This window comes from Xyrauchen texanus, chromosome 5, assembly GCF_025860055.1.
Source record: "Xyrauchen texanus isolate HMW12.3.18 chromosome 5, RBS_HiC_50CHRs, whole genome shotgun sequence".
NCBI classification, from domain to species: Eukaryota; Metazoa; Chordata; class Actinopteri; order Cypriniformes; family Catostomidae; genus Xyrauchen; species Xyrauchen texanus.
Window position 1 is genome coordinate 43,277,812 of NC_068280.1, and position 15,605 is coordinate 43,293,416.

The 15,605-nt window shown below is 35.0% G+C and overlaps 1 protein-coding gene across 1 annotated transcript in view; it reads left to right on the forward strand.

The window, feature by feature from the left end:
• LOC127643612 (protein sidekick-1-like) overlaps positions 1 to 15,605 on the forward strand; it is a 337,771-nt gene that overhangs the window by 225,257 nt on the left and 96,909 nt on the right. Inside the window, exons 14-16 of the mRNA XM_052126405.1 lie at positions 2,077 to 2,250; positions 12,447 to 12,583; positions 14,837 to 14,984. Coding sequence (XP_051982365.1) covers positions 2,077 to 2,250; positions 12,447 to 12,583; positions 14,837 to 14,984 — 459 coding nt within the window. The remainder of the gene's footprint in view (positions 1 to 2,076; positions 2,251 to 12,446; positions 12,584 to 14,836; positions 14,985 to 15,605) is intronic.

The following is a 15,605-nucleotide window of genomic DNA, read 5'->3' on the forward strand; positions in this document are numbered from 1 at the left end:
CTTACATTGTAGCCAGTATATCATAGAGACTCTTATGAACAACAAAAGTACTGTAAGAGACCATTCAAGCTGCATAGAATATTTAAATGATAAAATTAATAGTTTGAATAAATTTATGATAATTTAATAAATATTAAATGCTGTTATATGTTTATGTGACAATAATGCCATTTAACTTATTTAACACATTTGTTTAAAAATTTAAATAACTAATTTGACATTATAACATAAAATGTCATTATTTTCTGTGTTATTTCTGAAGACTGGTCTGAACCACAATCACAAAACAGATACAGACACACACACACACACACACACACAAATCTGTTAATGAGTGAAATGTTAGTAACACTGACAATGTTTTACTTACAGTTGAAGTCAGAAGTATACATACACATTAGCCAAATCCATTTAAACTCACAGTTTTTCACAATTCCTGACATTAAATCTTAGAAAACATTCCCTGTCTTAGGTCTGTTAGGATCACTATTTTAAGAATGTGAAATGTCAGAATAATAGAAAAGTGAATTATTTCTTTCATGTTTTATTTCATTCATCACTTTCACAGTGGGTCAGAATTGTACATACACTTTGTTAGTATTTGGTAGAATTGCCTTGTGTCAGATGTTTTGGGGAGCCTTCCACAAGCTTCTCAAAATAAGTTGCTGGAATTTTGGCCCATTCCTCCAGACAGAACTGGTGTAACTTGCTTGATCAAGCTTTTTCAGTTCTGACCACAGATTTTCTATCAGATTGAGGTCAAGGCTTTGTGATGGCCACACCAATACCTTGACTTAGTTGTCCTTAAGCAATTTTGCCACAATTTTGAATGTATGCTCTTGGTCATTGTCCATTTGGAAGACCCATTTGCAACCAAGCTTTAACTTTCTTGCTGATGTCTTGAGATGTTGCTTCAATATATCCAAATAATTTCCTTCCTAATGATGGCATCTATTTTGTGAAGTGCACCAATCCCTCCTGCATCAAAGCACCCCCACAGTATGATGCTACCACCCCCATGCTTCACAGTTGGGATGGTGATCTTCAGCTTGCAAGCCTCACCCTTTTCCCTCCAAACATAATGATGGTCATTATGGCCAAACAGTTCAATTATTGTTTCAATAGACCAGAAGAAATTTCTTCAAAATGTAACTTTGTCCCCATGTGCACTTGGCTTTTTTATGGCGGTTTTGGAACAGTGGCTTCTTATTGCTAAGCAGCCTTTCAGGTTATGTTGATATAGGACTTGTTTTACTGTGGATATAGATACTTGTCTACCTGTTTCTTCCAGCATCTTCACATGGTCCTTTTCTGTTGTTCTGGGATTGCTTTGCACTTTTCGCAACAAACTACACTCATCTCTAGGAGACAGAATGCTTCTCCTTCCTGAGCGGTATGATATGGCTGCATGATCCCATGGTGTTTAACCTTTCGCACTATTGATTGTACAGATGAATGTGGTACATTCAGGCATTTGGAAATTGCTCACAAGGATGAACTAGACTTGTGGACTTCCGCAAAACAGTTAATTCTGAGGTCTTGGCTGATTTATTTTGATTTTCCCATGATGTCAAGCAAAGAGGCAGGCCTTTAAATACATCCATAGGTACACCTCCTATCAGAAACTAAGGGGCTAATTGTCTAAAGGCTTGACATCATTTTCTGGAATTTTCCAAGCTACTTAAAGGCACAGTTATCTTAATGACTTCAACTAATTGTATGTAAACTTCTGACTTCAACTGTATATTTCATAATTGTTAAGCTTTCGTGGTTTTTTAAATGAGTGCAAATGACTTACCTATTAATATCTTCAAAATCGAATGAGCTCACACTGGACAATTTGATATTTTATTTATAATAGGTAGTTTTGAAACACATTTAGAAACAGTACATGCTTGCTCCAATAATATGGTTTTTCCTGTTTTTTGCCTTTTCCCTTCATGTTTAGGTCATTATGTAGTACACAAAAAAGAAAAGCTGTCATATGTTTTTTTTAAAGTGTTTTTTTTACTGGTCTTTGGAGTGGGATGTATTTGGTGGATTATGAGTCATCATAAAGAGTGTTATTCTTCTCAGTTATTCGTGGAAGAGAGGAACCCGGCCACTGAGCTTGTCGATTGGTGGGCGAGTGTTGATGAAGAATGGTTCGCTCCACATCAGCCAGACATGGTCTGGAGACATTGGAGACTACACCTGTAGGGTCATTTCACCTGCTGGAAATGACTCCAAAACTGCCCGACTAGAAGTCATGTAAGCAGAAATAAAAACATGCACACAGGGTCCAAAATGTAAGGGATAGTTCAACCAAAATGTTGTTCTAAACCAATATGACTTTCTTTCTTCCATAGAACACATAAAATAATTTTTATAAAAAAGCTATTATGCTTCAAAATGCCAAAGAAGGCCTATAAAGATTCACATATAAGTGCATGCTACAAAAGCGTATTGTGAGGAACACACACAACTTTAAGCTGATATCTTCCTCTTCTCCAATGCTCTGAAATTGACAATTAAAGTTGTCTGGACTACAATACTGGAGTTTTGACTTCAATTGATGCAAACACCATTGGGCATGTGACCAACTTCATTGATGTCAAATGCTGTTGAAGCACCATTTTTGAAGTCCATACAACTTTTATAGTCCATTTCAGAGCTAGAGTGAAAGATTAAGATTATTGGGCCTGTTCTTCACACAAAGTTACCATATAGCTTCAGAAGACTTGGCATAATTACAAAATTTTCTCATTTGAGTGAACTATCTCTTTAACACTTGACTGGCACCAAATGCGAGTAAAAAGTTATTGGCGAGTAAATAAAAAGTTACTTGAATAAGTTGGCTGGGAACTTTATAAATAACTGTAACATAATGCAGGGTCCAAGTCGAATTGCAAGAATGAATGTCCGACCCTTGTTTATAAGTGAGATGTACAATTCAAATGACATAAACTCTCTACAAAAGGAAAATTTGACTTTCATGATTTTTACAACATAACGCATGGTTTAAGTTGAATTGCAAGAATGATTGTTTGATGCTTGTTTGTGTGACATGTGGGATTCAAATGACATATAAATTGTTTACTAAAGAAAACATCATTTTACATCAGAAATATAGGATACCTAATTATTTTTCTTCAGAACTCAAAACAGAATATTTGTGACAGCTGCACTTTGACAGAGAGATGTAGGCTGGTCTGGATATGTAGACATCAAGAACTTGTTTATCAATTAATATTTTAATAAAACATAATGCCAAATATTGCCAAAATTCAAGGCTGATAAGAAATATTAAAAGCCACTATTTTCTCAAATTACTCACAGTCAGCAGGTGTGGCCAAAGTTAACATTTGGAACTCACATACACGTACATGCAAGCACCTGTAAGCACACTCAAAACAAAAAATGCAGACACAGTTATACTTGTACACGCAGACTCTGTGCATAAGTGTCTTTTTGGAGTGCTATTGTAGGAGGAAGATACTTGGATCTCTGCAGCAACTCTGGAGCCAAAAGAGCCATCCAAAAATGGGCTGTAATGATAGGATGAGGATGGAACAGCTGTGCAAGTGTGTGTGTTAGTGTGTGGAGAGACCAAGATAAAGCGAGAGTGGAATAAGATAGGCCTGATGCCCAAGGCTAAGATCATCTCCTTTGACGACTAGCCAAGTTTCTAGACTTCTGTGGTATCAGTAACTAATTAAACGCACACACATATACATACACTTAGATATTAATTATTTCGAGATGGCTGAGTGTTAGGCTCCCATGTATTGTCATATGGATGAATGCAGAAGAAATCTCAGCGATCTTTGAAGTAGATAAAAGACACAGAGGAGCACAGACGATGGACAGGATGCATTTTACTAGATTTGTGTTTGCAAAAAACCCCACCAGAATTTGCAAGGCAATACAAGAATAGTGTTAAAGTTTTAGGACAGTTTGGGTTTGACCCTGATGAAAAAAACATCCTAAACCAGCCTAAGCTGGTTTGCTGGTCTTAGTTGGTCTCTCCCAGCCTGGTCTGGCTAGTCTGTTGACTGGTTTTAGAGGGGTTTGGGGCATTTTTTCAGCTGGACATACTGGGAAACCAGCTAAGACCAGCAAGCCATCTCATGCCTTGTAAGTTGAGAAACATTACAAATCATAAATCATACGATAACTTTAATAACATAACAATACTGTACATGTTCTGCGTATAATGAAAATATCCCCAAATCCTCTATATTTACAGCTCCCTTGGCCTTGCTGTGTGGATCTACATTTATTGTATTTCATTTAGTCTACTTATCGGAAAACAGACCAAAATTTTAATTTAAAAAGTGTGTGATTTTTAAAGAGAAAACAGGTTTAGGCTAGCTTTAGAAAGACTCCTTACAACTGACAGTTAAATTGTGACATATAAACTGAAAATACATGCAATCTGAATAATAATAACAATACTTTTGAAAATGCATTAAGATAACGGAGCACTCCTATCTATAAAATTATAGCCAGAAATTTTTAGAAAGAAATCTAAGCAAACATTTGAAGAGGCAATGCTTCTCATGATAATATGAGTTCACAGACAGGTTATATATTTTATATATATTTTAGTCGGAGTTGCATCTGTGTTGTTTAAGCTCACTATAAGACGCAAGAGAGGGAAGCGAGCCGGCGTACCGCTCTGACCTTCACTACACACAAACATCAACACCTCCTGCAAATTTCAATTTGCTTATCGAGCAAACATGTCTGTGGATGATGCAGTCAACATGGGATTCCATCATATCCTGCATCATCTGGACAGACCAGGGACATATGCAAGTATCCTTTTTGTGGAATTCAGTTCAGCTTTCAACACCATCATCCCAGCTATTCTCCAGACTAAATTACTCTCTGTTCCCACGTCTATCTGTCAGTGGATCACCGGCTTTCTGACAGACAGGCAGCAGCTAGTGAGACAGGAGAAATTCACTTCCAATACATGTATGATCAGCACTGGTGCCCCCCAGGGTTGCGTACTATCCCCACAACTCTTCTTCCTGTATACCAATGACTCCACCGCCAAGGACCTCTCTGTCAAACTCCTGAAGTTTACAGATGACACAACTGTCATCTGCCTCATCCAAGATGACGATGAGTCTGTATACAGAAGGGAGATTGAACAGCTGGCTGTCTGGTGCAGTCAAAACAACCTGGAGCAGAACACGCTCAAAACAGTGGAGATGAAAGTAGACTTTAGGAGCAACACCCCAAAATTTACCCCGCTCACCACTCTAAACAGCACAGTGGCAGCAGTGGAGTCATTCAGGTTCCTGGGCACTACCATCTCACAGGACCTGAAGTGGGAGACCATCATTGACTGTGAAAAAGGCCCAGCAGAGGTTTTACTTCCTTCACCAGCTGAGGAAGTTCAACCTGCCACAGACTCTGCTGATACAGTTCTACTCAGCAGTCATTGAGTCTGTCCTCTGCACTTCAGTAACTGTCTGGTTTGGTTCAGCTACGAAATCGGACATAGAAGACTACAAATGACTGCTGAGAGGTTACCCCTGCCCTCTCTTCAAGAACTGTACACTTCCAGATTGAGGAAAAGGGCTGGAAAAATTCCTCTGGACCCCAGCCGACTAACCTTCTGGACGGCTCTACAGAGCGCTGAGCACCAGAAACATCAGGCACAGGAACAGTTTCTTCCCTCAGGCTGTCCATCTAATGAACAGTTAAAACTGCCCCATTGAGCAATAATTATTTGCATTACACAGCTTAGTCTATTTATATTTATCCAACATACCCTACCTCTTCTACCTCATCATTCCCTTGCATATATATATATATATATATATATATATATATATATATATATATATATATATATATATATATTCTGTTCACGTTTTATTTTTATTCCATTTTTTATTATCTCTGTCTTGTTGTTGTATTATTTGTGCACTGGAAGCTTCTGTCACCAGGAAAGATTCCTTGTATGTGTAAGCATACTTGGCAATAAAGCTCATTCTGATTCGATATACAGTATTGTGGCGAGCCGGGCTTGGCTGAGCAGTAAGGACGGACGCCTGAAGGAGAACTATCAATTAGCCGAGAGAGAGATAAAGAGGACCCGGAGTACCAGTTCTGGAGAGAGAGAGAGAGAGAGAGAGAGTGAGAGAGAGATGCCGGAGCTGTGTTTCTGGGTGTCAGTATGAAGTGGCTGCTGAAAAGCAGTGTGTTATGTGTGACACTGAAAAGTGGAGCAACCAATGTCTTATTGTGTGCCACTGAAAAGTGGAGCAATAAATGTCTATGTGGATTCTTCACCCAGTCCTTGCTTCCTCCGTTCCTCCCTTCCACATTAAGAACTAGATTTGCCACAAGTATATATATATATATATATATATATATATATATATATATATATACTTATATGTTGGGGAGTAATGGAATACATGTAACAGGATTACTTATTTAAAATACAAAATATAAGTAATTGTATTCCAGTACAGTTACAATTTAAATAATTGGTAATTAGAATACAGTTACATTCAAGTGATGTAGATTGGAAGGGATTACTTTGCATTTTATTGTCATTTGTTTCATAGTCCTTTCAGATGGAAAACATTTACACATATAAATGATGTGATCCAAAGTGCATTTGAACAGCGCTGAAACACTTTCTTGTGATGTGTTACGTTCATACGAGCAGACAGAAAAGTACATTTGAAGTAAGTTTGGAGCTGAAGAAATATAAATAAACCTTGTGTAAATTTTTAGCATTATGCTAAGCTAAAATGCTATTTTTGCACATGTTACCAGGCACAATCATATTTTTTATCATGAAAATTCATATTAGATCATAATTTATTTTATTCCAGTAAGACCTTTGATATTAGGGCAAAATATATATAAGACCTTTGATATTAGGTGTTCCTGTAAAAATATCTCAAATCCTTAAAACAAGATCAATTAGATGTATCTTGTTTTAGAAACAACTCTGCATAAGATATTTAGGTTTTTCAGAGAATGTGTATTTAATATGTGTATTTTGTCTTGCTGTATTGACAGAGTTTTTATAGTCACAAAAAGTGAAATCTACCCGTGCTTCAGAGAGTCCTTGTCATTCTTTTCATTCAAAAAGAATGCAAACAAATGGCTGGTTGAGAGCCAATCTTGTAGTCACTAATGCTTTCTGTGTACACTTATACATTGTGTATTTATTTATTTTAATATGAATTGTATTTTTTAACCATAATGTGTTGTATTTAATTGTATTTTTGTGATTTTATACCTGTGGTTATTTTTAAGGTTGCCTTTTTTACACCCGGCTGGGGGACTACCGATGAAAATTAGCACTTTTGAGCTAACTCGGGTACATTTACATTGTTTCAATGTTGATTAATGTACACTGTCCCCTTTCAAAACAAAATAAAGATAAAGATAAAGATAAAAGATAAAGCTTAAGAAGTAATCCAAAGTATTTAGAATACTTTACTGACCTTGAGTAATCTAATGGAATATGTTAGAAATGACATTTACAGCATGCGTTTTATAAGCTGAAGTGGAATACATTTCAAAAGTAACCCTCAAAACCATGTATATAATTACACTCTCTCTCTCTCTCTCTCTCTCTATATATATATATATATATATATATATATATATATATATATATATATATATATATATATTTTAGGCTTTTTTGACAGATGGGCAAAACTCAAACACATACAGTACTTTCAACAAAAACACTGTCTTCAAAGGACATAACTTTATTATATAAAATTGTAATATTATTGTCTAAAATATAGTGCAATAAAGTGAAAAAGGGTTAGGTCATCCAAAATTGAAATTTATGGACATTTTTTGTTATTCATCCTCATGTCTTTTCTAACATGTATGACTTTATTTTTTCTTCAGTGGAACACAAAAGGATATGTTGAGCAATATGTTGATCCTGCTCTTTTCAATACAAGAAAGCAGACAGTGATCAAGGGTCATTCTCCACAAAAGGATAAAATCATTTTTTTAAGTAATATGAAAGTCATCCATATGATTTGTGTGCTTTATTTCAGTCTTTTATGGCTTGCCTGTTTGTAAATTTTTCACATTAAAACGGATAACATAGTGTTTGATTAAGATTTATTATTGTTTTAAATGACACTTGAAATTTTTTTTACTGTCAATGTAAGAGTCAAATTGGTAACTCAAAAACTCAAGAAATTTTAGAAGGTTCTAAGAACCGTTTTGAAATACCAAGAACTCCTTGGAGCTATGAAGAACCCTTGAAAGTATTTTTGTGTGATACTTCTGCCTACCAACCATTTGCCATCCACAAAACCTATGGGCTGAAATATGTGCCACCAGAAACTGAATTTGAACCATTATATTTGAATTTGAATGGCTAAACTTGAATAATTGCATTGAAAAACTGAATTTGAATCACATCATTTGAAATTGTATTGTTTAATTAAAATTGAATTTATTCAAAAACTGAATCTGAATTGTATCATTTGAAATTGAATTTATTCGCTTGGAACTGAAGTCCAATAAAATTTGATCCTCACTGAAAATTAAACTCTCTATATATCTTCACATTCACTTCTCACAATTCAGATTCAGTTCTCAAATTCAATTTCAAGTTACTGAGACAGACATCCGGGTAGTTGGAGGATGAAGGAAGAGCAATCGAGCGCAGATCGATAGATAGCGTTCATTGGCGCACAGGACTCCTCTTGGGCCAATCAGCACCAATGTTTTGGAGCACAGTACGTTACCCGCCATGAAACTATGGAATTACGATTGTGTCAATAATAATGAATGTAACTTTATAAAACTGAACGTAAATTTTTCAGAAACTATCAAAAATGTTCCATTACAAAAGAAGAAAAACACAATTAAAATGAAAAAAAAAAAATGAACTCAGTCGCATCGAATTTAACAGGCTCTTCAAATATGCTTCATTTTTTGTTAATGTTTTTCAAAGATTCGTTTTCGCAAATCGTGGATTCTGAATACATTGCCACAGATTTCGCTTACGCTTCGCAGTTTTTCGTTTGCTGTTTTGAGACAAACCTCTCGTGGGGGTGGGCTTAACAGTGATCTACTCTGATTGGATAGTGAGCTTTTGATGGACAGGTGCTCTCTGACCCGGATGTACAGACGTCACTCAGTGGCGCGCATATTGGAAAGCTCTCGCGGTGATTTGTAGTTATGCAATACGTCGTGCTTTGTTGTATTACTTACTAACAATATGTAAATAATATTTGACCTATAATTATATAATTTAATATTATATGAGACCTTCGATCGTCTAATAATCGTCTTCGATCAGTCTGTAAAGATGAGCTTTCAGGAGAGACATGGAGCGGCATCATCTTCCTCCTCTTATTTATTTAAAAAAAAATATATATATATATATATGTTTTTTAATGCAAAGAACAGGAACATACAAAAGAGAAAGCATACGTACATCACATAATATCAACCAAAACAATAAAGAAGACAAAAATAAATAGAAAAAATAATAATAATTAAAAAAAAGATAATAATAATAATGTATATAACAATAAAAGAAGAGGTAGGGCATTACATCACACAAAAATGTTCACATGAAGAGATCAAATGCAATGCAGATTCTAACAGTCCTTATGGCTTTCTTATTAGTAGATAATGAAATCAAATTTAGATAATTTTCTATTTCTTTTAAGAAGACAGAGGAGATAGGTTTACAGTTTAAAAATTTGCATTTGTGAATATAGAATTTGCTTAAGAAAATAATTAAATTAATAACAAAACAGACATTTTCGTTTGTGGGGTCTGAATCAAAATATCCAAATATAATGTTTCTCATATGTATTGAGAAGCCTGGCAAAATCCTACACTAGATAAAAACATCAATATCATTCCAAAGCTTCTGACTGTAATGACACGACCAAAATAAATGAACCACTGTTTCATCAGAATTCACACAAAAAGAGCATGTTAGCTCAATGTCAGATTTAAATCTTTGTATACATTTCTTAACAGGATAGAACCTGTGTATCAACTTAAAGGAAATTTCTTTCACTTTATTTGTGAGAATGAATTTCTGCTGTAAAGACCAGATTTTTTTCCAATTAAGGTTACCAAACAAATTATTCCAAAAGGAAATAACAGGTGGAACAGAAATCAAATCCTTAAGAAATAAAGATCTTATAGTTTTTAGCTTTCGACTCTGAAAAACAGATTTGACCAACAGAAGTATCACAAGGTTTAGGAAAGGATGCAGTAGATACTGGTGTGAAGTAATTACGGTTTTTAAAATGCATACATAAACCAGAGGGAATAGCACCCATTACTGTAGCAAATTATTTTGGGGTTACTGGTATTTGGTATTCAGAAAGAAATTCTGAATATCTGAATAAAAGAACTTGCTTATTAAACAAATGCTCCACTCCTCCTCCTCTTGTCCTTCAAGGCAGCTTGAAGTAAGTTCGTGTTACTGAAGTAACCAATAACATCGATACAATTTTCTAATTTTACAGAAAACACTCTAAATTTCAACACAGTGGTGGAATATTGCATATATTTTATTATATTTATTCACAATGTTTTGATAAACACATAAAATATCATAATTTTATATATTTTTTAATAATTTTTTTATTGTCATTCACAAGTTTGCAATGCACTGATGTCATGTCATGATGTTATGTAGTTTGACTGTTTGCTCTTTTGCACAGTTATTATATTCAAGGACGTGTCAATGTAGACAGTGCAGATATCAAACTGGTCTTCATTCTACAGCAAGGCAGAAATCTTGGTGCAGATGCTGCATCTGTACATAACAACCTTGAAATTCTTAACCAGTCGCTCGGGAATACCAGCACAAGGCAGGGTCAGCAGCAGTCCGTTCAGCAGTCGGGGCAGAGTCAAACAGTGGACCAAGATATGGCCAGGTTTCAGTTTTGCAGTCATGACAATGACAAAACAGCAACATTTTATTTAGCATGCATTTACAATACAACAATAAATTTGCAAAATAAAGCCAGAACTGTTGCACACTGTAACGTTACATGAATAAAAGTTTTATCGATGTTATTGGTTACTTCAGTAACACGAACTTACTTCAAGCTGCCTTGAAGGACAAGAGGAGGAAGATGAAGCCGCTCCGTGTCTCTCCTGAGAGCTCATCTTTACAGACTGATCGAAGGTCTCATATAATATTAAATTATATAATTATAGGTCAAATATTATTTACATATTGTTAGTAAGTAATACAACAAAGCACGACGTATTGCATAACTACAAATCACCGCGAGAGCTTTCTAATATGCGCGCCACTGAGTGACGTCTGTACATCCGGGTCAGAGAGCACCTGTCCATCAAAAGCTCACTATCCAATCAGAGTAGATCACTGTTAAGCCCACCCCCACGAGAGGTTTGTCTCAAAACAGCAAACGAAAAACTGCAAAGCGTAAGCGAAATCTGTGGCAATGTATTCAGAATCCACGATTTGCGAAAACGAATCTTTGAAAAACATTAACAAAAAATGAAGCATATTTGAAGAGCCTGTTAAATTCGTGCGACTGAGTTCATTTTTTTTCATTTTAATTGTGTTTTTCTTCTTTTGTAATGGAATATTTTTCATAGTTTCTGAAAAAGTTACGTTCAGTTTTATAAAGTTACATTCATTATTATTGACACAATCGTAATTCCATAGTTTCATGGCGGGTAACGTACTGTGCTCCAAAACATTGGTGCTGATTGGCCCAAGAGGAGTCCTGTGCGCCAATGAACGCTATCTATCGATCTGCGCTCGATTGCTCTTCCTTCATCCTCCAACTACCCGGATGTCTGTCTCAGTAACTTGAAATTGAATTTGAGAACTGAATCTGAATTGTGAGAAGTGAATGTGAAGATATATAGAGAGTTTAATTTTCAGTGAGGATCAAATTTTATTGGACTTCAGTTCCAAGCGAATAAATTCAATTTCAAATGATACAATTCAGATTCAGTTTTTGAATAAATTCAATTTTAATTAAACAATACAATTTCAAATGATGTGATTCAAATTCAGTTTTTCAATGCAATTATTCAAGTTTAGCCATTCAAATTCAAATATAATGGTTCAAATTCAGTTTCTGGTGGCACATATTTCAGCCCATACTATACCCCTAAAGCATCGTTTTAAGAGTGCACACTGCAACAAATTCACAAGTCAAAATGCAAATACATGCATGTGATGATATAGACCTAAAGACTGATATTTATTAGTGATGCTTGCTATTGATATATATATATATATATATATATATATATATTGCTATAGCTCATACTTACAGATAGGGCTTTAAACAAACCACTAGCCCTAAGTATTAAACATTTATGTGTAACTGGTTGTGATTTGTTGAGGAGAGATCAAAGTGTTTAGATTATCAATTTAGATAGATAGATAGTTACATTTTGATTTTTTGTATCTCTCTTTCTCTTCTTAGAGAGCTTCCTCACTCCCCGCGTAACTTGCAAGTGGCTCTGAATAAGACAGACAGCAGGACGGTCCTTCTGTCCTGGGTTCGACCATTTGATGGGAACAGCCCTCTTCTGCATTACATTATTGAGCTCTCTGAGAACAGTAAGTGTTTGAGTGTGTGCTTTTATTTGAGCTTTAACCTATGATTTATTAAACTTAATGTGCCTTAGCTGCAGCTTTCAATTAAGCTGTTTTCCAACCAGTCTGTTCAATTGTAAAAGGTCTTTCATATTTCCTTTATTCTATATCCTATCAATATGGGCCAACATTTCTAAAGAATGCTACCTGAGCTGTAAGAAGAGAAGATAAGAGAAATGGAAATTGATTATAATGGAGGGTAGTGGGAGGAGGTTTGTTTTCACTGTACTGAGCCAAGACACTGTTACAGGTGGAAGATGAATGTAGGAAGAGAGAGAGATTGATTTGTGTATCATCAACGGAAACACATTGAAATATATGGTTGGGAGGGGAGGTGCTGAATGTTTGTGTTAAACATCAAGATCTCTCTCTCTCTCTCCCTCTCACTCTCACACACACATTTTAAAGAAACAGTGCACCCCAAATTAAAGATTGCCGGCCCAGAATTATTCATTCCAGTTCTACGTCAATGAATAACGACTTGGGATGGACTAAACTCTTGGGTACAGATTTCAGTCTGTTTCTCATACAAAGCTATCGTATGACTTCAGTAGAATTGGTATATTGCACATAATTTGCATGGACTACTTTTATTAAATTATTTTAGTGCTTTTTGTTTCCTTTTTGAAGCTTGAATGCTTCAGTCACCATTGTAGAAATAAAACATACTGATGCATCTCATGACGCTTTTATCCAAAGTGACTTATAGTGCATTCAGGGTATACATTTTATCAGTTTGTGTGTTGCCTGGGAATCAAACCCTTGATCTTGGTGTTGAGGGTGTCCTACTCTACCAGTTGAGCTACAGGGACAATTATCGCCACTATATGAACATAACAGAAGAAACTAAAGGCACCTGTTTGGATATTTAGTGTGGTATTGTGCACATGTATTTGTCTCTTTATTGGTATTCATATGCATCCCTGTGGCTTAATATTTAGTGTGAATTTTGAATGTAAAGTTTATTTTCTGTCTTCCCCTCTCTTGGGTCTGATTGTCAAATTGTTCATTGATCTGCTACCCATAATTTTTAAAGTACCGCACACAAGAGTCTAGCATGAAACAAATAAGTCTGATTAAAGTAGTTGTGTTACATTTAAAGTTAATCCTTTACATTACATTGTCCATGTTGAATATGATCTCATTAGTATTCATAGTAGTGATAGGCCGATATATATTGGCTAAGAAAGGCTAATATTTAGCCATTTTTAAATATCGTCATTGCTATTTTAGACTACCGGTAGTCAATGGAAATTGCACCTTCTCTTTAACTTTCTTTTATCAATGTTTTGAGCCAAACATGATGCTGTGAAAGTAATTAAAAAATATATATAAATACAAGGCCATAGTGTTTATGTATAGGACTATCCCACCTCCCCATAAAAATTTAGAAATAAAAAAGAAGATATACATACACATGTATACACAGTGCTTTTTGTATGTTTACTACACTTTGTGTCATTAATGGATAAATAAAAATGATTCATTACCTAATTTTTAAAAGTGGTATACATCTTATTACACTTTATTAAATAGTATTGGGCATTATCTATAGGCATTACATCAGCCATGCTTTTTAGACATCAGTAGCACCATAAGCCGTTAAAAAACTCATATTGGTTGACACAGGTACTACAACATAAGCCCTTTTACATATATATATATATATATATATATATATATATATGTATATATATATATATATATACAACTTTAGAGATGTGCAGATGTTAACAAATCCATCTTTAGGTTAAATTAATTTTTATATTATTTTATTGTATTTACAATTATCTATGATACCATGGGAGAAACCAAATGGTGAGTGTAATTCTGAGGTTGCATTTTCGCTCTAAAATTACATTTTTAATCTACTGATGGTTAGATTTTGGGTTTTGGTTTGGGTTAGGGGTAAGGGTTAATAAAATAAATATTCCTTTTGACTGTATTACATCATTTAAAACTAAAAGTACAACTCCCTTTTGGCGCCACTCTGTGGACATTTCACCTAAACAACACTTCCAGCTTCGGTTAATGGAAGCAGTGGTTTAAATTTTAGTTTGTACAGACTGTCGCCAAATTCACAGTGTGATTTTTTTTAACTATTATCACAAATTAATGTTTATTTACAATATGAGCATTGTAAAGTAATGTAAAGTGGGATCCAGGTAAAAGAATGTTAGGAAGAACCTGATTTTGTTCTGATTATTCTGTTTACAGATTCTCCATGGAAAGTTTACATGGCTGATGTAAGTCCTGCACTAACTAGTTTGTTAGTCAGTGGTTTGACACCAGCAAGGACGTACCAGTTTAGAGTGTGCGCTCTCAATCAGGTGGGACGTGGACAGTACAGTGCAGAGACGAACAGGTAAGAACCCAGAGGAAACGGCTTTCTCAGTTATGTGATGTTGCAATATCACCTTTGTATCAGATTGTTTTCTCTCTTCTGAAACTACAGGATGCAAATGTTGGATTACTATGGTCTTTTTTAGGAAAACATTGGAAGGAAACTTTGGCAAAGTTTCTATTTGCTCTTCATTAAGCTCAAAAAATTGTGACATTAAAAATATTTTAGTTGTGATTTTTCTTTCCTGTGGGCAGACACACATATATTCAAGTTAGTTAGACAGGAAATAAAAGGGCAAGGTTTGAACCCTATCAAAATTACAGCTGATTGTAAATGAATTACACGAGTGCTCCCGTCGGTGCCTCTGATTGTTAGCACTATGTGGATGCAAAAAAATTAAATAACTCTTGAAACACTATAACTTTGCGAGAAACGTTTTTTTCCTCACGACAATTCCTCAAAAGAATGTCAAATACAAACTTGGCTCTGGGGAAGGACACTAACACACAGGCCTTTTTTGTTGTTTTTTTTCTTTATTTTGTTTTATATGTATAGTTTTTTCTTTTGCATACATTTGCACACATCACAATAAATGCATTCCAAATTAAATTGCTTAAAGAACTTAAAAGCCCGAAAAGTTCA